Genomic DNA, 22,428 nt, shown 5'->3' with positions numbered 1-22,428 from the left:
TCAAAAAAGGACAACTACTTCTCTCCCAAAATAAGAAGTAGCTCAATGTAGTGATTCAACTGGAATTCTCAACGGAATTCTAAAAACATTACAATAAATGTTAATAATCAATTAAACAGAACTTGCCAGAAAGGCATTTCAAAAGCTTAGCTCAAATGTAGTCTAATTTTTATTCAGTAAAAAAAACAGAGTTGGACCATTCTTTGTTAAGAAGTATAAAGTAGGGGAAAAATCTCAATTCAAGTAGTACTAATTAGGTTGTCAGATATGTTTAACATTAGCTGATTTTGTCTAATTCTATCAATTCTTATGTTTTGGGCTTCAGGACAATTTAAAAACTGTTGTAAATTGGCTTCTCGAGTGCCTTCAAACAAACAACTATTCTCAGATTTAAAGTCCCAAAATGAATTCTTGAAAGTATTGTGTTAAAAATTTATTCCAAAGAAAAGTGACTGTATAAACGTTTGAGCTGCCAAACTATGCTAGAAAAACATGAAGTGCGGAAAGATAATTAAGAGATAAGAGAACTGAATAGAACAATTAAAAAAAGAAAACAAGATCAAAATTAAGTAATCAAGTGGAAAAGCCTGTTACTCTAATTTTCTGTATTGTGACATTAAAATGTAGCTCCTTTCCTCCAATGCAAGAGTCTTTAAAATTCACTAACAAAAATGCTAACTGCCTATAACAAAAACAGCAGTAGATAATGACAAATAATTCCATTTTCAGCTCAGTGCAGCTTATCTTTAGCAAATATCTCTTTCTGTGAGGACGCCATTTTATCAAACCTGAAATGCAGCCAAAAGCTTAGGACGCTGCGCTGCTGCTCTGTCTCGGAAATGTTATGTAATAAATTGATTTAACAGAAGCAGATGCTATTTGCTCAGGGTTTTTTGTGGAGGCTTTTTTTGCTCTAAAAGGGGCTGATGGGTAATGAAATACCTGAGGAAAGGTGCCGCCCAACCATCCTAGGAGACGCTACATTGTGTGCAGAGCTGTCTCTATCCTTCATCTATGTTCGCCTGGGCTCTCAGCTTCAATATGTCGGCTGTGTACAGTGTGAGCCTCATCCTGTAGAGCTGCCAAGAAAATCTCTCGATGCAAGCGTGCGCCCAGACAACCTGCAAGCTCAGTCGGGCCTTACTTGCACTGGCTTTGGAAATGCCCTTTTCACACAAGGAGCTCCCCCCTGGCCCCTGGCAATCTCTCAGCCCCTTTACCACTGAGTTAAGGAATCAACATACTAGGATTTTTAATCTTTGATTATCTAATTGCAGCTGACACTAAACCAATCTTCCTTCCTCTTTAAATTCTTTCAACTGTCACAAAACATTTTCACTTCAGGACCTAGCTACAATTAGCACTCTAGCTGCTTTTCTTCTGTTTTTTTGAAAGTCAGCCAAATGAACAGCCACATACTGCTGATTGGCTGCATGCAAATACATTCCTGCCTCCTTCATGTCTTCCTCCTCCCCGCTCCCTCTATGACAACGGCTCTAGACATTTGGCATACCAACAGTAGCTATAATATTTAGATTCAAGTCCCATATGTAAATCGGCAAGCTGCCAAATTCTTAATTACTTTCCTGGCTCTATCTAAAAAAAGATCTGAGTAACAAACATGAGAGCATTTTAATCAAAGCCTCTGTTTATAAGCGTAAAAAATAGCAGCCCCCAGCAACTCATCAGATGGAGATGTTTTTTGCCATGCTATGCAGGAGGAGGAAAAATTCTTTAATAATTGTAGACCAGAGACCATTCCCAGACTTGTGTACAGTGTACACAAAAAACAACACAATGATCTGTCATTTTCAGGACCCGGACAGCATCATGAGTTATACTAATACAAATGTACAGTGCTTATATAAATGCAAAGATACAAAAGCTTTAACAGGCACATTTATTACATTCCAATTTCTTTTAAATGCACTGCCTTTGCAAGTACTTTCCTTTCTCACTTCTCTGCTCTTCCTTTCCTCTGCCTAAAATACCAACTACTTTTATATTAAATTCAACATGTTTTAATTATAATTATTTACAACTTATGTCAGGCTTTTAGCTGAGCTATTTTAGCAATTAACTTAGATTGCATATCACTGATGCCTCTTTGAAGGTTTGGTTGTATTCTTAGAATTACTACCACACTAACATTTCACCACTGTCAAATTTGTGGGCAAATTAAACATTCTTGAAAGCATTCATTTTTTAAACTCTCTATTTGTTTATAATTACCTCAGAAAACTGAAAAGGCTCAACTTAAATCTATGTAAATTAGAACATGAAAATACAATTTCCCTTTGACTTTGCCTTTTTCAATTTGGAAAAAAATAGAATACACTGGTTTTAATAGAACCATAACTGGCATGAATACAAGAATATCTTTGAGAACTCCGCTATTTGTGAATGCACTTTTTATTTGCCCTGCTGCAGAAACAGCAAAGAATGTACAACACTCTTTGCAAGAGTTCCACAAACATAAAACAAAAAACAGGACTATGTAGCACTTAAAAGACTAACAAGATGGTTTATTAAGTGATGAGCTTTTGTGGGCCAGACCCATTTCCTCAGATCACTACTGAGGTGATCTGATGCACTGCTGGATGCTTGGCCACCAGTGTTCTCTCTAAGCTGCTTGGCAGCACAGCTTAACAGGTGATTAATCAGCCCCACCCAGTAAGAGGCTCAGGGCTAATTAATCACCTGTGAAGCTGCTGCCATGCAACTTAGAGGGAACACTAGGGGCCACCCACTCCTTAGTTTTCTCTCTACCTGGAAACCCAGCCTGCTATAAAGGTGTCCAAAGCAGAGGGGAGGAAGGGAGGGTTGTGGAACTCCCCAAGGGCGGCTCATCTCAAAGAACAATCATTTACTGCTAAAGGTGAGTAACCGCCTCCTTTTCTTTGAGAGATGTCCCTGGGGGTGCTGCACAGGAGATGACTACAAAGCAATGTGCCCTATGGAGGTAGGGACTTCAGGTCAGGTAGGAAAGCCATTGACAGTCTTTGCCTCTCTGGAGGAAGAAAGAGGCCCCTGTGAGAGTGCATAATGTCAGGCAAAGGTTTGGTCTGAGGCCCATGTTGCAGCAGCATATATGTCTTCAACAGGGACCTTGCGCAGGTAAGCAACTGACATGGCTATTGCCCTGGTGGAGTGCACATGGATTGGGGTAGGTGGTGGTAATTGGTTTTGATGTCAACACATTCTGGTGCAGTCTGAATCAATCCAGTGTGACAGTCTTTGGGATAATATCTGGTTTCCCTCGTTGCGTTCTGCAACAGAGATGAAGAGTTTAGGAGACACTCTAAAGGGCCTCGTTCTATGGAGGTAGAAGGAAAATGCTCTATGTATACAAAAGATATGCATTTGTGCTTCAAAGGTATTGGCATGAGGTTTGGGGAAGAATACAGGTAAGTGGATAGTCTGATTGATGTGAAAGGTTGAGTAAACCTTGGGTAGGAATTTGGGATGGGTGCATAGAGACATCTTATCTTTAAAGAAGGTAGTGTATGGGGGATCTGCCATTAGGGTGGCAATTTTCCCTACCCTACGGACTGATGTTATCGCCATGAGGAATGCTGTTTTCTGGGATTGGTTGAGAAGTGAGCATGTGGCCAGAGGTTTAAATGGGGGTTTTGTGAGGGTATTTAATACCAAATGTAAATCCCACGGTGCATGTGGAATAGTTACTTCTGGGTATAATGCTTGTAGGCCTTTTAGGAATCGTTTCCTCATAGAATGTGCAAACACTGTGGTGTCACTGATCCTTGTATGGAATGTGGCAATAGCTGCTAGGTGCACTTTAATTGAGCTGATGGAGAGGTGGGAGTGTTTAAGGTAGAATAAGTAATCCAGTATTACAAAGGGGCTGTCTCCAGAGCTATATTGTGGGGAGCAGCCCAATGAACAAAACTTGACCATTTGTCTTGCGTACTGAAGGGGCTCTACTGTGGAGTAGACCGTTTTGTACCCAGGCTGAACAGTGTAGCTCTATTCAAGAGAGCCATCTAGGTACCAAGCTTTTAGAAACTGTGGGTGGAGATTGGGTTCCTGGTTGGAAAAAGATCCTCGGGCCGCATGGAAGTGTGATTGGGGGACATAAAGCCATTCTATTCAGGAAGGGGAGCCATGGTTGCTGGGACCAGCAAGGGGCCGTGAGGATGATCCTTGCCCTGTCCCTCCATATGTTGAGAGTTGTCCTGCTGAGGAGGGGAATTGGAGGGAATGCATACAATAGGTGGTGTTCCCACTTAAGAATGAGGGTATCTCCTAAAGAGTCCTTGCCAATGCCAGCCCTGGAGCAATATGGGGGCACTTTTCGTTCGCTCTTGTGGCAAAGAGGTCTAGACAGGGATACCTCCATTGTTCGAATATTGTTACGAGGACTCTGTGATCGATCTGCCCCTCATGGTCCTGAGGTAGGGAACCATGCTTAGTGCACTGGCAGTGGTGTTTAGGGCACCAGGAAGGTGGCATGTGCTTATGGAGATAGCATGAATGAGATACCAGTTCCACAGGCAACAGCTTCCGTGCATAAAGCATGAAATCTGGCACCACCTTGCTTGTTTTATATAAAACATGCAGGCAATTTTGTTGGTATATATTCTGACATGTCTTCTGGATATGTGAGGTAGAAAATGTTGATAGGTAAGCCATACAGTCCTGAGCTCGAGGACGTTGATGTGTAGGGCCCTTTCTGTGGGTGTCCATAGGCCCCGAGTCGTGGAATCTTTCATGTGTGCCCCCCAGCCTGTAAGGGAGGCATCAGTAGTGATGACCACAGTAGGTTCTGGATTTTGAAAAGCGATGTCTTTGAATAAGTTCCCTGGGTTTGTCCACCATAATATTGCACTTTTTACTGTGTGAGAAATAGATAGGGTTTTGGTGAGAGGGTGAAAGTTTGGCTTGTAAGCTGATATGAGCCATCTCTGAAGGCATCTCATAGAGAGACGAGCATTGGGAATGATAGGATTGTGAGATGCCACAGAACACTAGAATTGGAAGGGACCTCGAGAGGTCATTGAGTGCAGTCCCTGCCCTCATAGCAGGACCAAGCACTGTCTAGAACATCCCTGATAGATGACTATAACCTACTCTTAAATATCTCCAGAGATGGAGATTCCACAACCTCCCTAGGCAATTTATTCCAGTGTTTGAGCACCCTAACAGTTAGGAAGTTTTTCCTAATGTCCAACCTAAACCTCTTTTGCTGCAGTTTAAGCCCATTGCTTCTTGTTCTATCCTCAGAGGCCAAGATGAACAAGTTTTTTCCCTCCTTCTTGTGACACCCTTTTAGATACTTGAAAACCGCCATCATGTCCCCTCTCAGTTTTATCTTTTCTAAACTAAACAAGCCCAATTCTTTCAGTCTTCCCTCATAGCTCATATTCTCTAGACCTTTAATCATTCTTGTTGCTCTTCTCTGGACCTTCTCCAATTTCTCCACATCTTTTTTGAAATGCGGTGCCCAGAACTGGACACAATACTCCAACTGAGGCCTAATCAGCACAGAGTAGAGCAGAAGAATGACTTCTTGTGTCTTGCTCACAACACTCCTGTTAATGCATCCCAGAATCATGTTTCCTTTTTTTGCAACAGCGTCATGTGCCATATGGCCTAGAAGTTGAAGACAGTCATGAGTAGTGGTGACACATGGCATTAGGCGCAGCCTTAGGACTAGATTGTGAATCTTTAGAAACCTGTCTCAAAGGAGGGAGCCCATTGCAAAAGTTGAGTCAAGCTGTGCTCTGATGAATTGTATGCATTGAGTTGGTATGAATACTGATTTTGTATCATTTACTAGTAGTCCCAAAGATTGGAAGCATTCTTGAACAAAGTAAGCGCTGCAACAAGAGTTATCCTCGCTTCTTGCCTTGACAAAGCAATCATCAAGATAAGGATAAATAATGATATTCTGTTTCCTAATGTGGGCCGTGACCACTGCCAGCATCTTGGGAAAAGCTCTCAGTACAGTGGAGAGGCTGAAATGTAGGACCATGTATTAGTAGTGTTGTGTATCTAAGATGAAGTGGAGAAACCATCTTTGGGTGGGGTAAATCATAACATGTACCTTGTAAGTCAATAAATGAAAACCAATTATCTGGCTCCAGAGAAGAGATAATGGTAGCCACCATCTTGAACTTTTGCCTCTTCACAATTTTGTTAAGGACTCTAAGGTCTGAAATTGGATGCTATCCTCTAGTGTTTTTCTGTGTGAGGAAATAATATGAACAAACTCCACTCCCATGATATTCCTGTAAGACTGCCTCTATAGTGCCCAACTGGAGATGTTCAGCTTCCTGCAGCAGAATGGTCTTCTGAAATTAGTCCCTGAAGAGGAAAAGGTAGGGGGATGAAAAGGAAGGGGATGGTGTATTCTGACAGGATTGTTTGATGCACCCATCAATCAAAGGTTTTGTTCTGCCACTTCATATAGAAAGGCGAAAGGTTATGAGTGAATAGCTTGTCATTTGACAGATCTGGAGCGAGTAGGATCATTTTCAGGCTCTCAACAGGTGGTTCAAATTTGTTTATTTGGTTGGAGTGGCTGATTGGTAGCGCTGCCCTGATTGCGTCTGAGCTGTTGCCTGCCACAACCACGGGGAAGTCAGTGGATATAATATACCTTGACTTTAGCAAAGCTTTTGATATGGTCTCCCACAATATTCTTGCCAGCAAGTTAAGTAAGTATGGAGTGGATAAATGGACTGTAAGGTGGATAGAAAGCTGACTAGATTGTTGGGCTCAACAGCCTGATGTCTGGTTCGCGGTTGATTTCAAGTAGAGTGCCCCAAGGATCAGTTCTAGAGTCGGTCTTGTTCTACATCTTTATTAATGACCTGAATGAAGAGATAGATTGCACACTCACCAAGTTTGAGGATGACACTAAGCTAGGAGTAGAGGTACATATGTTGGAGGGCAGGGATAGGGTCCAGAGTGACCTAGACGGATTAGAGGATTGGGCCAAAATAAATCTGATGAGGTTCAACAAGGACAAGTGTAGAGTCCTGCACTTGGGATGGAAGAATCCAAAGCATTGTTACAGGCTGGGGTATGTCGCAGTTCAGCAGAAAAGGACCTGGGGATTGTAGTAGATGAGAAGCTGGATATGAGTCAATAGTGTACCCTTGTAGCCAAGAAGGCTAATGGCATATTAGAATGCATTAGGAGGAGCACTGGCAGCACATCTACAGAAGTGATTAATTCCCCTTTATCTGGCACTGGTGAGGCCACATCTGGAGTATTGTGTCCAATTCTGGGTTCCCCACAACAGAAAAGTTGTAGACGCATTGGAGAGGGTACAGTGGAGGGCAATCAAAATAATTAGGGGGCTGGAGCACATGACTTATGAGGAGAGACTGAGGGATTTGCACTTCTTTAGTCTGCAGAAGAGAAGAGTGAGGGGGGATTTGATGGCAGCCTTCAACTTTCTGAAGGGAGGTTTCAAAAACGATGGAGTCAATCTGTTCTCAGTAGTGATAGAACAAGGAGCAATGGTCTCAAGTTGCTGTGCGGGAGGGCTAGGTTGGATATTAGGAAAAAATATTTCACTAGGAGGGTGGTGAAGTACTGGAATGGGTTACCTAAGGAGGTGGTGGAATCTCCATTCCTAGAGGTTTTTAAGTCTCAGCTTGACAAAGCCATGAGTGGGATTTATTTGGGATTGGTCCTGCTTTGGGCAGGAGGCAGGACTCGAAGACCACTGAGGTCTCTTCCAGCCCTATGATTCTATGATTGTGTTGTTGTGGTGGTTGATGGTACCTGTCTTTGCTACTTGTAGGTGTGGGGTGGATACCTGGGTCTTGAATACAGTTGGTATCTATACTGCCTCCTTCTGGTTGCCGGTGTGTGGATACCAAGAAAGCGTTGTGTCGCTCAGGAATCCTTCATGGAATGGAGGACCTCATTAATCTTAGTTGAAAAGCACTTCACGCCCTCAAATGGTAAATCCTCCACAGTTGATTGGATTTCACGAGGAGATGTGGAGGAATTGGACCAGGAAGCCCATCTCATAACGACTGCAATTGATGTTAATCTGGTGGCTGTATATGCAGCATCGAGAACAGCTTACAACCTTGTTTGTGATATTGCATGACCTTTTGCAATGACCACTCTGAACTGTTGCTTTTTGGCTTCGGGTATGTCATCTATAAAGGTAAAACTTAAAAAACAACAAATAGTCTAGTAGCACTTTTAACAACTAACAAAACATGTAGATGGCATCATGAGCTTTCGTGGGCACAACCCACTTCTCCAGATGACCAGAGTGTTGGAAGTCCAGATCCAAGAATAAATAAGGGAAGGAGGGGACAGACGGGTGTTTGTTAGTCTTTGAAGTACTACCAGACAATTTGTCGTTTTTTAAGTTTTTCCTGTTACAGACTAACTCAGCTACCCCTCTGAAGCTTTTTATCAATAAAGGTGTTAAACTTCATGTAGTTGTTAAAATTATATTTACTAAGCATTGCAGCATAGTTGACAACTCTGAGCTGCAAGGTGGATGAGGTATAAATGTTCTTGCCAAACAAATCCAGCCTTTTGTTCTCTCTGTCCACCGGGGTGGATTGAGATTGATTTTGCTTATTCCTCTGGTGAATGGCATCAACCACGAAAGAGATTGGGGATGGGTGTGTGAAGATGCATTCCGAGCCTTTAGGGGGGAACATAGTATTTCTGGCCTGCCCTCTTGCAGATCAGGGTGATGATAGTGGGGGTCTGCCACACGGTTTTGACAGGTTCCATGATAGCTGGATTGATAGGCAAAATCATTTTGGTGGATGGTGTGGCCTGGAGAATATTGATAAGTTCATATTGTGTGTTCTGCACCTCCTCCATGGCAATGTTGAGATCAGCTGCGACCCTTTTAAAAAGGCGCATGAACAAAGAGACCGGAAGCTTTGCCTAAAAATGATTATGCTAGAAAAGGCTCAGCACCTCCATGGCGATGTTGAGATCAGCTGCGACCCTTTTATCCTTGTAAGAAGATAAAGTCATCAGCTGTTGTTGGAGGCTGTGGTATGACTTCCTCATTAGATGAAGAGGATGAATTTGTCTCTGGGGATGTATCCAGGCTTGACTTGTGAGACTGAGGATCATCAGTTTCCTGTTGCTTCCTCTGTGGTGAGGCAGATTGTAGTAGAGAAAATGGGGGATGAGCATGTCTCTTTTTTGAATGTCTCTTTTTGTAATCATAAGACCATGGACTCTCCACTGGACTCTCTTCAATGCATCTAAGTCCTTTCTGTAGTGGGGGGCTCAGAATTGGATGCAATACTCAAGATGTGGCCTTATCAATGCCAAATAAAGGGGAATAATCACTTCTCTAGATCGGCTGGCAATGCTGCTACTAATGTAACCCAATATGCCATTAGCCTTCTTGGCTACAAGGGCACACTGTTAACTCATATCTAGCTTCTTGTCCACTGTAATCCCCAGGTCCTTTTCTGCAGAATTTCTGCTTAGCCAGTGTTCCCCAGCCTGTAGCCATTTGGCATTGTTCTATCCCAAGTGCAGAACTCTACACTTGTCATTGTTGAATCTCTTCAGATTTATTTTAGTCCAATCCTCCAATTTGTCTAGGTCACTCTAGAGACCCTAACCATACCCTCCAATGTATCTACCACTCTCCCTAGTTTAGTGTCATCCACAAACTTGCTGAGGGTGCAATCCATCCCCCCATCCAGGTAATTAATAAAGATGTTAAACAACTCTAGAACTGATCCTTGGGGCACTCCACTTGAAACCAAACAGACATCAAGCCATTGAGCCCGACAATCTACTCATATTTCTATCCATTTTACAATCTATTTATCCAATCCATACTTCCATAACTTGCTGGTAAGAATTACATATCAAAAGCTTTGCTAAAGTCAAGGTATATCACATCTACTGACTTGCTTATGTTCATAGAGCCAGTTACCTCTTCAAAGAAGGCAATCAGGTTGGTCAGGCATGACTTGCCCTTGGTGAATCCATGTTGATTATTCCTGATCAGTTTCCTCTCTTCCAAGTGCTTTAAAATGCATTCCGTGAGGATCCCCTCCATGATTTTTCCAGGGACTAAGGTGAAGCTGACAGATCTCTAGTTCACTGGATTGTCCTTCATCCCTTTTTAAAAGATGGGCACTATATTTGCCTTTTTCCAATCATCTGGGACTTCCCGCATTCTCCACCATTTTCAAAGATAATGGCCAAAAGTTCTGCAATGATATATGCCAACTCCCTCAGCACCCTTCGATGCATTAAATCCGGCCCCATGGATTTATGTATGACTAACTTCTCTAAATAGTCTTTAATCAGTTGTTTCTCCACCGAGGGCTGCCCACTTCCTTCCCATACTGCAGGGCTACTCAAGTATGGAAACCCCGGTGGCCACAATGATACTTACAGTACGTACAGTACATACTTGCAGGTCTCAATTTAAGTGTGGTTGCATATACATGCGAATATATATGCAAATATATGCATATAGCTTCTTTGACATGGATGGGCATGAATACAAAGATTAAGGCAAGTCTATACAACACACAATCCCCCTTTAAGTCAGTTCTGCTGTGGGAGAAAAATCAAATAACTCCAATTGTGTCTAAGGGGGGGACTGTGCAGGAAATCAAAACTCTCTAAAAGAAAACTGCTGTAAGGGTTAAAAGTTTTCCAGGCCTCTCTCCCTGTATCAGAGAGAAATCAAATTAACTTTAATCAAGACCCTTACAATGCCTATCTCAAGTTCATGGATACTCCTAGTCTGTCACAATTTGTCATGTAAACACTTATCTTTGTCACAGTTTGCCTTGTAGACTCCTCCACTCAAGTTCTCATGTGGCTTTGTTCTGTAAAACTTAGTTCTAGCACTCCTGGTGTGAACAGAAAGTCTCAGAGTACTTCTGCTGAGACTTTGATATGTTAAAGAAAACAATCAACAACTACTGTTTGAACATAATGTATAAAGAATCCCTGAAACTGTCTCTCAGTGCTGCCGCTGCTCACTCTGATAGCGGTCAGCCTGCATGCATGCATAATAAAGTTTTCCTTCTAGGTTTCTCTCCTGCCTCACTGCTTTGACCTCCAGCCTCGGACCCTTCTGGGGGCTCTGTACCCCAGGGGAGCGAGATTTCCCCCACACTGCTGATATTAATAAAACGCAATATTTACCTGATTTTCACCCATATGACAGCACTTTTAATGAGCAATGACAGTCCAGGAATTTAACTACTAAAATGCGCATCAAAAGAAGACCATTATATGAGCACTCAACCTGCGGTGGGTGGGGAGTTCGGCGAGTCAGGCCAGACATGAGAGACAAAAACGGACAGGTGTCTGAGAGCACTGTCCTGGATTCCCAGAAGGGCTGACATCCCCACATGGGAGTCCATCACTCCATGAGGGACAGAGGCAGGGCTGTCCGGCCGCAGCGCCAGACCCAAACATGGCAAGTGTAGAGACAGTCAACACCTCAAAGGCTCTGCCCACAAGGCTAAGCAGCCAGCACTTCCCACAATGCCTCCTCCCTGAGGGCTAGAAATGCTGACACCGTGTACCTGTCTGTTCCAGGGAGTCCATCTGTTTGCATCTTTCAAGCCTCGGTGGGGAAAACACTATTGTTTTATGCATGGGGTCCTGCAGGGCACAGAATTAGAAGGAAGCTGTAGCTCCTTGCTCAGAAGTAGTGATGAGAAGTTGTGGATTCAGATACTGACCATCGGTAGGCATCAATGCAAATTGTGCGGAAGCATGGCATCCATGATGTGGCACTGTTCAAGACTCACACTTATTGACTCCCTATGCTTGGAAATGGGAGAGCAACACCTGTCATGCATCTTCTTTTTCTGAGGCACTGGGGATAGAGACCAGGACCTGTGTATCAGCTGGGGATCTTTTGGTGTGGTTGTTCGGTACTTGGATGTCTTATCTTTACTTGGTGCCAGGTCAGCTAATGGCACCCAAGCCCTTTTACTGAGGATGATGTGCTCAGCAATGGGTCTGAAGTCCCTGTTCTGAGTGATGTTGAAGAGTTGCTTCTACTAGGATCACTTTCAGATTCTGAGCTCTATCTTTCAAAGTTCTGGGTCTGAAGGTCTTGCAAATGTATCTCTCTGATGACTCTCTGATGGCTCTCACCAAGACACTTCAAGCATGAAGCTGCATAGTCTTTCAAGCCTAGTGACCTAGGTATGCGCTGGTGTTGGGGGACTCAATGGAGGGAAAGTGACCCCCCCAAAAGCCAAATCTAACTACTAACAAACGATACTAATTACAAATGAACTACAATTATTAACTATTGGCAACAGTCTAGGACAGCTAACTGCTAATGCACTCATTGAAGACAAGCACAGGAAAGTTCCAGCGAATGGTCTCTAGTGGTAAGAAAAAACTGGGGAGGGAGCTTAGCCATCTTAACTCCCTCCCCATTTTAATTTAAAGGAAACAAGCACAGAAAGCGTATTTACCTTGTCAATTTTTTTAAAAACTTTGCCTTTACACAGCACTGTACTGTATTTGCTTCCTCCCTTGCTCCCACCGCTTCGTATCTCTGCTTCTGCCTGACTGTGGCTCCAAATGAGGTGTGTGTTTGACTGGTCAGTTCATAACCCAGGTGTTCATAACTCTGAGGTTCTATTTCATCTGACCATCCTGTCACTTATTCACAGTTAAAAAAAAATCCACCCTAAGGTACTTTTGGAAACTTTCCCCAAAAACTACTGATATGAGTTCATGAAAACTAAACTTGACATTTTTTCTTCCTCATTATTTCTTCTGCACAGTATGGGTATGTCTACACTATCTCGTTAATTCGAGCTAGGTAGGCAAATCAGGCAACAGGAGTTGCAAATGAAATCTGGGATTTAAATATCCCGGGCTTTATTTGCATGTTCCCATCCGGCCACCATTTTTAAATTCCCCGTAGTTCGAACGAACTACACACAGCAGTTTAAAGTTAATCCGAACTAAGTGCTTACTCCTCGAATTAACGAGCTAGTGTAGACATACCCTATCAGACTTAGTTCCTTCTCATATGAAAACACATAACTGTTAACCCTTAGGCTACGTCTAGACTACACATCTTTTTTGAAAGAGGCTTTTCGAAAAAGCCTCTTTAGAAAAAGTGCCTCTAGACTACAATCAGTACTTTCGAAAAAGCAAGCCGCTTTTTCGAAAGAGAGCCCCCAGGCAGTCTGGATGCTCTCTTTTGAAAAAGCACAGTTTGCATTACATAGCGCCTTTTTTCGAAAGAGCACTTTCAAAAAAAGGCATTATTCCTCCTAAAACGAGGTTTTCCGTGGTCGACAAAACCGCCGTGGTTTTTCGATTTACTGTTGACAGAACGCAGCAGCAGTCTAGACGCAGGTAAAGATTTTTCGAAAAAAGGCCACTTTTTTGAAAAAATCCCTGTATTCTAGACACTCCCTTAGTGGCTTAACAGTATAAAAATATTCCACACAAAAATGCTTTCTTAAAATGATTTTCTAAATAAAATAATTCAGGTGTAAGAAGCATGTGTACCCTCATCTTTTTCTCTAAACATCATAATATCATAGTTATAGAAAATGCTTATTATTTTATAATCCAAGTTATTCAGATGCATAATTCAAGGGTATTTTGAAATAGCTTATTTTGAAATTTGGCGTTGTCATAATTTTGAAATAAACTGCTATTCTAAAATGTCCCTTAATTCTCGTGGAATAAGGTTTACAGGGATGTAAGAATAGCCCACCCATTATTTTGAAAGATATTTCGAAATAACGGGAGCGCTGTCAAGACATGGAATAGCTATTTCAGGATATCGGAAGTATCCTGAAATAGCGTCACAGTGTAGACGTGCCTAAGAGAATAGTTATCGATGGTTCAGTCATGCTGGAAGGGAATAACAAGAAGGGTTAAATAGGAATCTGTTTTGGGACTAGTTCTGTTCAATATCTTCATTAACCATTTAGATAAAAGGCATAAAAAGCATACTTAGAAAGTCCGTGGATGATACCAAGCTGAGAGGGGTTGCAAGTGTTTTGGAGGATATGCTTATAAATCAAAATGATTAGGACAAACTGAAGAAATGGTCTGAGATAAATAGGATGAAGTTCAATAAGAACAAAATGCAAACAACTCCACTTAGGAAGGAACAATCAGTTTCACACATACAGAATGGGAAGTGACTGCCTAGGAAGAAATACTGCAGAAAAGGATGAAGGAATCACAAGCGAAAGGTGAGCAAAAAAAAGCAAATATTCTGGGATGCATTAACGGGAGTGTTGTGAGCAAGACACAAGAAGTAATCATTCTGTTCTATTCTGCACTCATTAAGCCTCAACTAAAGTACTGTATCCAGTTCCAAACATCATATTTCAGGAAAAATATGGAGAAATAGGCGAAATTTCAGAGAAGAGCAACAAGAATGATTAAAGGTCTACAAAACATGAGCTATGAGGGAAGACTGACAGAACTGGGAAATTGAGTTTGCTTAGTTTGGAAAAAGAGAAGACAGAGAGGACATAATAGCTTTCAAGTACCTAAAAGGTTGTTACAAGTATGGATGTCAACATGTAGACAACTACATGATTAACTGATAAGCCTGGGCTTATCAGTTAATCCTGTCTACTATATGGATTCCCTCCTGAGGCAGGAGCTAATGCCTATGGGGAGCCAGCTTAAAGCACTAGATCTGCCTGCCCTCCCTCCCCCATAAGTTGCTGCCTCTGATACAGACCCATCTACCTCCAACCCCCACACTGCTGCCTCTGGCATCCCATGAAGCAGCCTCTGTCACTGGTGAGCCTAGGCCCACTGCGGACATATGCTGCTTTGTGGCAACAGTGTCTATTGGTGGGGAACTCAGACCCCCCTGTGGACAGGGGTTTCTGCGCATCTGTGCGTGGGAAGCTTAGACACTCCATGCCCCATGGACAGGAGCTGCTGCCATCCTGTGCTGCTGCCTCTGACACAGAGGCAGCAGTACGGGACAGCAGGCAGGAGTCAGTCTGTGCAGGAAGCCAGTTTTTAAACCAGCTGTCCTTATGTACCGGCTCCTGCATGCCACCCCGCACTGCTGGGAGAAAAATTAGTCTCCTTAAGCTCTGATGACAGAGCTTAAATTGCAGCAAGGGAGTTTTAAGGTTGGCCATTAGGAAAAACTTCCCAACTGTCAGGGTGATTACGCACTGGAATAAATTTCCTAGGGAGGTTGTGGAATCTGCAACATTGGAGAATTTTAAAAACAGGTTAGAAAAACATCTGTCAGGGACAATCTACATCGGGGTGGGGAAACTAAGGCCCAGGGGGTAGATGCAGCCTCCTGCTTGCCTAAATTTGGCCCCAGAGGCTCAGGGTTCCTCCATTGGTACTGGCAAGCCCACGCTGGTGCTCCAGGTCCTCCCCCCACTATGGGGCTGGAGCACACAAAATCTACTAGCCAAGCTTTTCCTCCTTCCATGTCACTCCCCCCCCCACCCCCACCTTCTGTTCTATGTAGCTGATTTGTCAGGTTTTTTTTTCATTGTATCCCTCTGTTATGTAATGGTCATGCCAATTCGCTTTCAGAATATGATATGATCCACAAAGCTCTTGTTAGTCTTTAAAGTGCTACATGACTGCTTTTTTTGTTTTACCTAAGCTAGAAAAATATTATTCTGCTTTAGAATTCAGTCACACTTATTAACATTTTTAAGAAAAAACATATACTGATTGCTTCTTTTAAACCTATCTCTTCTAACTCACGAAAAATACTTTGACTATCAGGACACTGCTACACAAACTTTTATTAGTTATACAAAACCAAGAAGGACATATTACTTGTTATTCTTGTTCTCTATGAATAGTTGGCAAGTGTGGCCTTTATTCTCCTTGATCATGTGGCTTTCAACATTCAATAATTTAAATGCTATGTTCCATCTCACTAAAAGAAATGACATACTGATGAGATATTGGGGTTGACCGGCAGAAGAGAAAAAAAAGATACAGACCGATTTCCAACTTTGTTATTGGGGGAGAAAGTGAGCTAAATAGGTAGAAGCTAAAACAACCTGTATACTCACATAGCTTTCTTTAACTATAATTTTGAAAAGGAGCCCAGAAAAGCAATTCTGTATGTCATGAGTTTTAGAATTGTTTTTGTAATGTGACTCCAGGATAAGGATTCTGATGGTGATAATTTCATAGAAAATGCTTTTATTTTTAAAGAAATCTAGTAGTGTCAAATACAATGTTCTTGTGAAATTGAGTTTAAAATGTATGCCGTCTTCTTCAGAATTACAAACTGGGAAAAAAGAAATCTGATGAGGTTCAATAAGGACAAGTGCAGAGCCATGCATTTAGGACAGAAGAATCCCAAGCACTCATACAGGCTGAGGACCAACTGGCTAAGCAGCAGTTCAGCAGAAAGGACCTGGGGATTATGGTGGATGAGAAGCTGGATATGAGTCAATAGTGTGCCCTTGTAACCAAGAAGGCTAATGGCATATTGGGGTGCATTAGTAGCAGCACTGCCAGCAGATCTAGGGAAGTGATTATTCCCCTTTCTTTTTGGCACAGGTGAGGCCATGTCTGGAATAATACATCCAATTCTGGGCTCTCCATTAATAAAAGGATGTGTTCCAGTGGAGGGGAACACAAATAATTGGGGAGCTGGAGCACATGAGTTATGAGGAGATTAGTTGTTTCCCTTTGTCAAGGAATGAGGGGAAGTGCACAATTTGCTGCATTCCTCTCTGTGGCTGGGGAGCACAGATAGCAGATGAATCTGGACCTGCCCCAGATGGGGGAAATGCACCACTTCCCCAGCTTTGTCTGCTGGAGCTGCAGCAGCCATGGAAAGGCACTTCTCACCTGGCCCCAACCTGCTATGGTAAGAGAGGAGTATGTTAGTCCTCTCTCTTCCCGGAGCATCCTGCATACTGAACCCCTCATCTTTAGCCCCACCCAAGAGCAATGACTGAAATAAAGCATCGACTTTTTCATTTTTCATAAAACAAAAATTGAGTTAAGGACCCAAGCAACCCTGGATAAATCTTCTAGTTCCTTATTTTCACAGAACATGTTTTTTAACTCCTTGGCACTAGAGTGAACATTCTGAGAAGTATCTGAAATAGGTCAATGATAAGATTGACTCAATAAAGAAGACTAGTTATAATAGAGGATATTACAGGAAGAAAAGGGGCAATAGCGAGTACTTAGTGGCCAGATGTGCTTGCCTTTAATTGCTTTCTGCAGCTGGCAGGGTTATAAGGAGGCCGATACTGACTGCACATGATTGAAGTTAACTAAACAGGAACAAACTCTTAATTATTTGGGCTAGAAGTGAGACACTGGCCAGCAGTGACCCTCCTACCCTTTAATTCGGGCTGATGAACATCAAGTTTTTGGTTAAAAAAAGAACTATTATCCATCATGTGAGTTCAGAAACAGCACCTGATCTGTTAAAACTTGGTTACATGATACTGAGTACAATACTGACCCAATCAATTCTTGCTAGGCATCCAGCTCATTATGCAGTGCAAGATAATCAAATAGGTTGTGAGGTCTTGTTTTTGACATGTAAGCTAAGGTGAGGGATATCTTCTTAAGCTTGTCCTTACAGTGTTTAAATGTCACAAGTTCAGGCATTGAGATTAAATGAGAATGGTATCAGTATAAATATTGGATCCCTGCTTGAAATGAAATACTACTACTTCACACTGGCATTAGGATTATCAAGACTGATTGCTGGAAGTTACTCAAGACCATTCACACAGATAACTTGTTAGCAGATTCAAGATTGCTTGGACATGATGACATCAGTTTGACCATCTGAATGGTTTCTTCTCATACAACTATTCTCAGTTTAGCATTGCACTGGGCTCCTAAATATATAATGATACATCAGAATTAGTATGAATTGTTAAATATCTAGCCACATTGTTCAGAAATGACTATACTTAAGAGAAGGTTGTCTTGAATAGTTGTGACTTGAAAATGTCTGAGTCAAAATCATTCCTCTAAGTGGAGTGAATCAAAAGGCCTTCTTTTCCAAAGGCAGCTGAAGATCTGGCCATTGTCTTAGTAAAGGTTCAAGGTGCTGAGTTCAGATACAGCAGCATGTTTAGTTTTGAAAATTTTGTTCCAGGGTTGCACAGAATAGGAACTATGGATGACAGTTGGAGAGCAGAAACTAGAGGTACATATCTGTAGTTCTCAGGAAAAGAGGATTCTTTTGGGTTGACTGTTCAGGCTCTATTTGGAAACTTCATGCCCAAAATAATGAATTCCGCTTTTCCCAAACCTGCACTAGTTTGGTCTCAGAAGATTGAGTAAAACTGCTGAAAAATTTGTAACCGCTTCTTTGAGTAATAAATGTCTTTCTGGGGATCTACTTTATGCGAGTACCAAGCAGCACTCCCAGCTGAAATTCTCACTGAAGCAAACACAGCGTTTCCAACAGCAGCATCTAATCTAGAGAACCGGACCACTGAGTAATAACTAGAGAAGTTACATATGAAAGACTATGTGGTTGTCTAAATGTCCAAGAAGAACATTCTCGAGTAATGCCGCAGAAGCACATAAAAGTGTGGCAATTGTATATTCAGATTTATAAGAGAATATGGTACAATGATAGATCTGTTTGGAGTCTGTAGGTGGAAAATAGACAAACTTTTGTTTTGGTGATAGGAAATCAACCACACTGTTAGTATCTAAGGGTATGTCTACACTACCCCGCTAGTCCACGAGGCGTACAGATAGTTCGGAATGGCTTGCTAGTTCGAACTATCTAGCCCGTGCCGCGTGTAGCCGCGCGGCACGGGGTTCGAACAAGCCGGCATTTAAAAATGGCGCCGGCCGGCTTATGCAAATGAAGCCCGGGAAATTCAAATCCCGGGCTTCATTTGCACGTTCGGTATGCATAGATTACCCCGCTAGTTCGAACTAGCGGGGTAGTGTAGACATACCCTAAGGGTATATCTACACTACCACCCTAGTTCGAACTAGGGTGGTAATGTAGGCAACCGGAGTTGCAAATGAAGCCCCGGATTTGAATTTCCCAGGCTTCATTTGCATAAAGCCGGGCGCCGCCATTTTTAAATGTCTGCTAGTGCGGACTAGGTAGTTCGGACTAGGCTTCCTAGTCCAAACTACCGTTACTCCTCGTGAAGCCCGGGAAATTCAAATCCCGGGCTTCATTTGCAACTCCGGTTGCCTACATTACCACCCTAGTTCGAACTAGGGTGGAAGTGTAGACATACCCTAAGAGTATATCTACACTGGCAGTTTCTTGCTCAAGAACTGTTTTGCGAAGAGTTCTTGCGCAAAAAGTCTTCCAGAAGAGAGCATCTAAACTGGCATGTGCTTTTGCACAAGAGACGTGCTTTTGCACAAGAGCATCCATGGCAGTGTGGACACTCTTGCGCAAGAAAGCTCTGATGGCCATTTTAACCATAGGGGCTTCTTGCGCAAGAAATACATGTTGCCTGTCTACATTGCCCTCTTGTGGAAGAGCTCTTGTGCAAGAGGGCTTATTCCTTGTGGGGAGAGGAATATCTCTTCCGGAAGAAGCCTTGTTTTACAACGCTATACTGTAAATTTACTTGCGCAAGAACGCGCATGCAGTGTAGACAGCAGGCAAGTTTTTGCGCAAAAGCAGGAGCCTGGAACCACTTTGTAGAGGGCAAAAGGGCACCAGCCCTTTCTGGGGGCGGGGGCTGGAGCTCCTTTGAGACACGTGCTTAAAGGGATCTCCCTGGACAGCTGTTTCTCTCCTGCTGCATGCTTAAGTACCTCTTGCAGGGACTGACAGCTGTAGCAGTTCTAGTTGTGGTTGCCCTCTGCCTTATTGGACATCACAGCTTGTGCCTTAGTGCCATTTGCTGATTTTTTTGACCACAGCTCTTTTGTTGTGCCATGGAGCCAGGGGTGGCGTTGTGCCTGCTCTGGCCCCTTCCGGCCATTTTGGAGTGCCTGCAGCTGCTGCTCCATGCTGCTGCACTCCTTGTCCGGGACCTCAAGGCGCAGTTCGCTCTGGAATCCCCACCCCACCGTCGAGAGGCCCTTGTGGAGACTGGACACCAGTAACGACTGGTGGGACCGGCCAGTCCTGGGGCTATGAGACGACCAGCAATGGCTCCGGAACTTTCGGATGCGAAAGCAGACATTCTTGGAGCTATGTGCCTAGCTTGCCTCGGCGCTCCAGAGAAGCACCACCCGGCTGCGGGCACCCATCCCTGTGAACAAGAGGGTCGCCATTGCTATATGGAAGCTGGCCACTCCAGTTCGGGGTGGGCAGACTGACCGTTGGTGCCGTCGTCATGCAGGTAAGTCCTGGGAGGAGCGGGGGGGAAGGGTGCTGCACTCCATGCCCAGGGGCAGGCAAGACTCCAGGCTGGGGCGATGGGGAATGCCCCGTCACCCAGGGGTTTGGGCCATCCCTCCCTTGCACAGGCCAGTTGGTGAGGGGGAGGGTGAGTGGCCCGTGAGGTGAGGGGGCACTGGTGTGTGTGATGACAGAGGGCATCACAGGGAGGGTGGGAACCCCCCACAGGGAGCATGCACTCACCCTGCCTTATATGATGTGTTCCCCTGTGTTTCTGTGCACCCTTTTGCAGGTCGTCCATGCCATCAACGACGTCCTGCTCCAGCGAGTCATCCATCTGTGGGACGTGGAGGCTACGCTGGCCGGCTTCGCTGCCCTGGGGTTCCCCAACTGCGGAGGAGCCCTGGATGCAACCCATATCCCTGTCCATGCCCCAGAGCATCGAGCAGCCCCAGAGCCCCATGCCCCAGAGCATCGAGCGGGCACTTTCTTCCCCCAACGGGAATTTACTTTTGGGGACGTGCCCATGTCTACATGTATTGTGGCGGACGCAGCCTACCCCCTGCTGCCCTGGTTGATGCAGCCCTACATGGGGTCGACAGACCACGACCGGGCACACAGCCAAGTGGAGTGCACCTTCGGCCATCTGAAAGCCTGGTTTCGCTGTTTGCTCACCCGTCTTGAGATGGATGAGCGGAACGTCCCCGAGGTAGTGGCTGCATGCTGTGTGCTCCACAACATCGTGGAGCGGAAGTGGGAGGCCTTCCTCCTGGCATGGATAGCAGGCAAGGGCCAGGCCTCCGAACAGCCCTGCACAGCTACTATCTGCCAGGCGCACCATGATGGGGTGCACATACGGGAGGCCCTGACCGAGATGTTCTCCCAGGCCTCACAGTAGAGTCGCCTCTGTCTCCCTTTACATCTCCCTCCCATCCCCAACTCTTCCCTCCTCCCCTCCCAATAAACATCACAGGTTTTTTTTTTTTAAACAATGTATTGAACTTTTAGTCACAATGGGGACATAGGGTAGGAGGAGGGAGGGGGCTCTGAACTTGGAGGGGGAGGAGGAAGAGGGCTCTAAACTGGGAGGAGGAGAAGGGAGGGGACTCTGAACTGGGAGGGGGAAGAGGGAGCTACTGCTGGGAGGGGTGGCCCCTGCGACCACCTCTGCGGGGGCAGACCACTACATGTGATTCAGGCCGCATCGGGGCAGGCAGCACGGGGAGGTGGGCAGGATGGGGCATGGCAGCAGCAGGAGGGGGCATGGACATTGGCATGGGAGGGATGGCAGGTGAATGGGGCAATGCCATGCCATAATGCACAGTGTGCCCGATGCGTGCAGTGAGAGTGGTGATGGCATCGCCGATGCTCTTGCACTGAGCCTGGAAGCAGCCCCAGGCCTGCTGGCGCCACTCCAGGTTCGCATCCACCCGGAGTGTGATGGCCGCCTCAATCCTCTCAACCAGCTGCCGGAAACGCCAGCTTGGTGCCTGGGCGGTGGGGGGTGCTGCCGCTGCCGCAGGGCTGGAGGGTCCCCCGCTCCTGCTTGGTTCCACTGCAGGGAACAGAGAAAAGGATGGGTCAGTCAGGCAGCCCAGCCACCATCTCCATACCCCATGCCCTCCGCTCCTGAGCCCAGGTGACACCACAGTACTGTGGCTTGGGCCCACTTGTTCCCTCCCTGCGTTGTATGTTTGCATACAGGACCGCCCCTGGAGTAGGATGCTCCTCCATGTATTGTAACCACCGGTCTGCGTCCTGGGGGGGGGTGTGTGTGTGTGTGTGTGTGTGTGTGTGTGTGTGTGTGTGTGTGTGTGTGTGTGTGTGTGTGTGTGTGTGTGTGTGTGTGTGTGTGTGTGTGTGGTGTTAACCTGTGGAACTCCCTGCAAGTGCAGGCTGTGAGGCTTTGGGCTACTCAGTGGTGTTTGACAGGGAGCAAGATGAATCCCCACACAGTGCCTGGGAGCAGATATGGCAGACGTGGTCTAGGCTCTCATATCCCCATCATGTGGATGTCTCCTGGATGGAACCAGGGGTGACTGGGGAGTGTACAATCCTTGCAGCAAAACTCAGGTGGCCCTCCTCCCCCTCCCGCTTGCCCTTATACACATAGCCCAGGGACATGTGTGGCCGCAGTGGGGACTTCCCTCGGGGGGCCAGCCAAG

At 44.7% G+C, this 22,428-nt stretch overlaps 1 protein-coding gene across 7 annotated transcripts in view; it reads right to left on the bottom strand.

Moving 5' to 3' along the window:
• TNRC6C (trinucleotide repeat containing adaptor 6C) overlaps positions 1–22,428 on the bottom strand; it is a 344,243-nt gene that overhangs the window by 152,331 nt on the left and 169,484 nt on the right. Inside the window, exon 1 of one of the 7 annotated variants that reach the window (XM_075903561.1) lies at positions 943–2,692. The exons of the other annotated variants lie outside the window; for them this stretch is intronic. Within the exon in view, the coding sequence (XP_075759676.1) occupies positions 943–1,012 (70 nt within the window). The 5' untranslated portion in view covers positions 1,013–2,692. Of the gene's footprint in view, positions 1–942; positions 2,693–22,428 lie in introns of those variants that run through there. 7 annotated transcript variants of the gene reach the window in all.

Source organism: Pelodiscus sinensis, chromosome 20 (assembly GCF_049634645.1).
Source record: "Pelodiscus sinensis isolate JC-2024 chromosome 20, ASM4963464v1, whole genome shotgun sequence".
Lineage (NCBI taxonomy): Eukaryota > Metazoa > Chordata > Testudines > Trionychidae > Pelodiscus > Pelodiscus sinensis.
The sequence above is the reverse complement of the archived record's forward strand: the minus strand, read 5'-3'. Positions and strand labels throughout refer to the sequence as shown.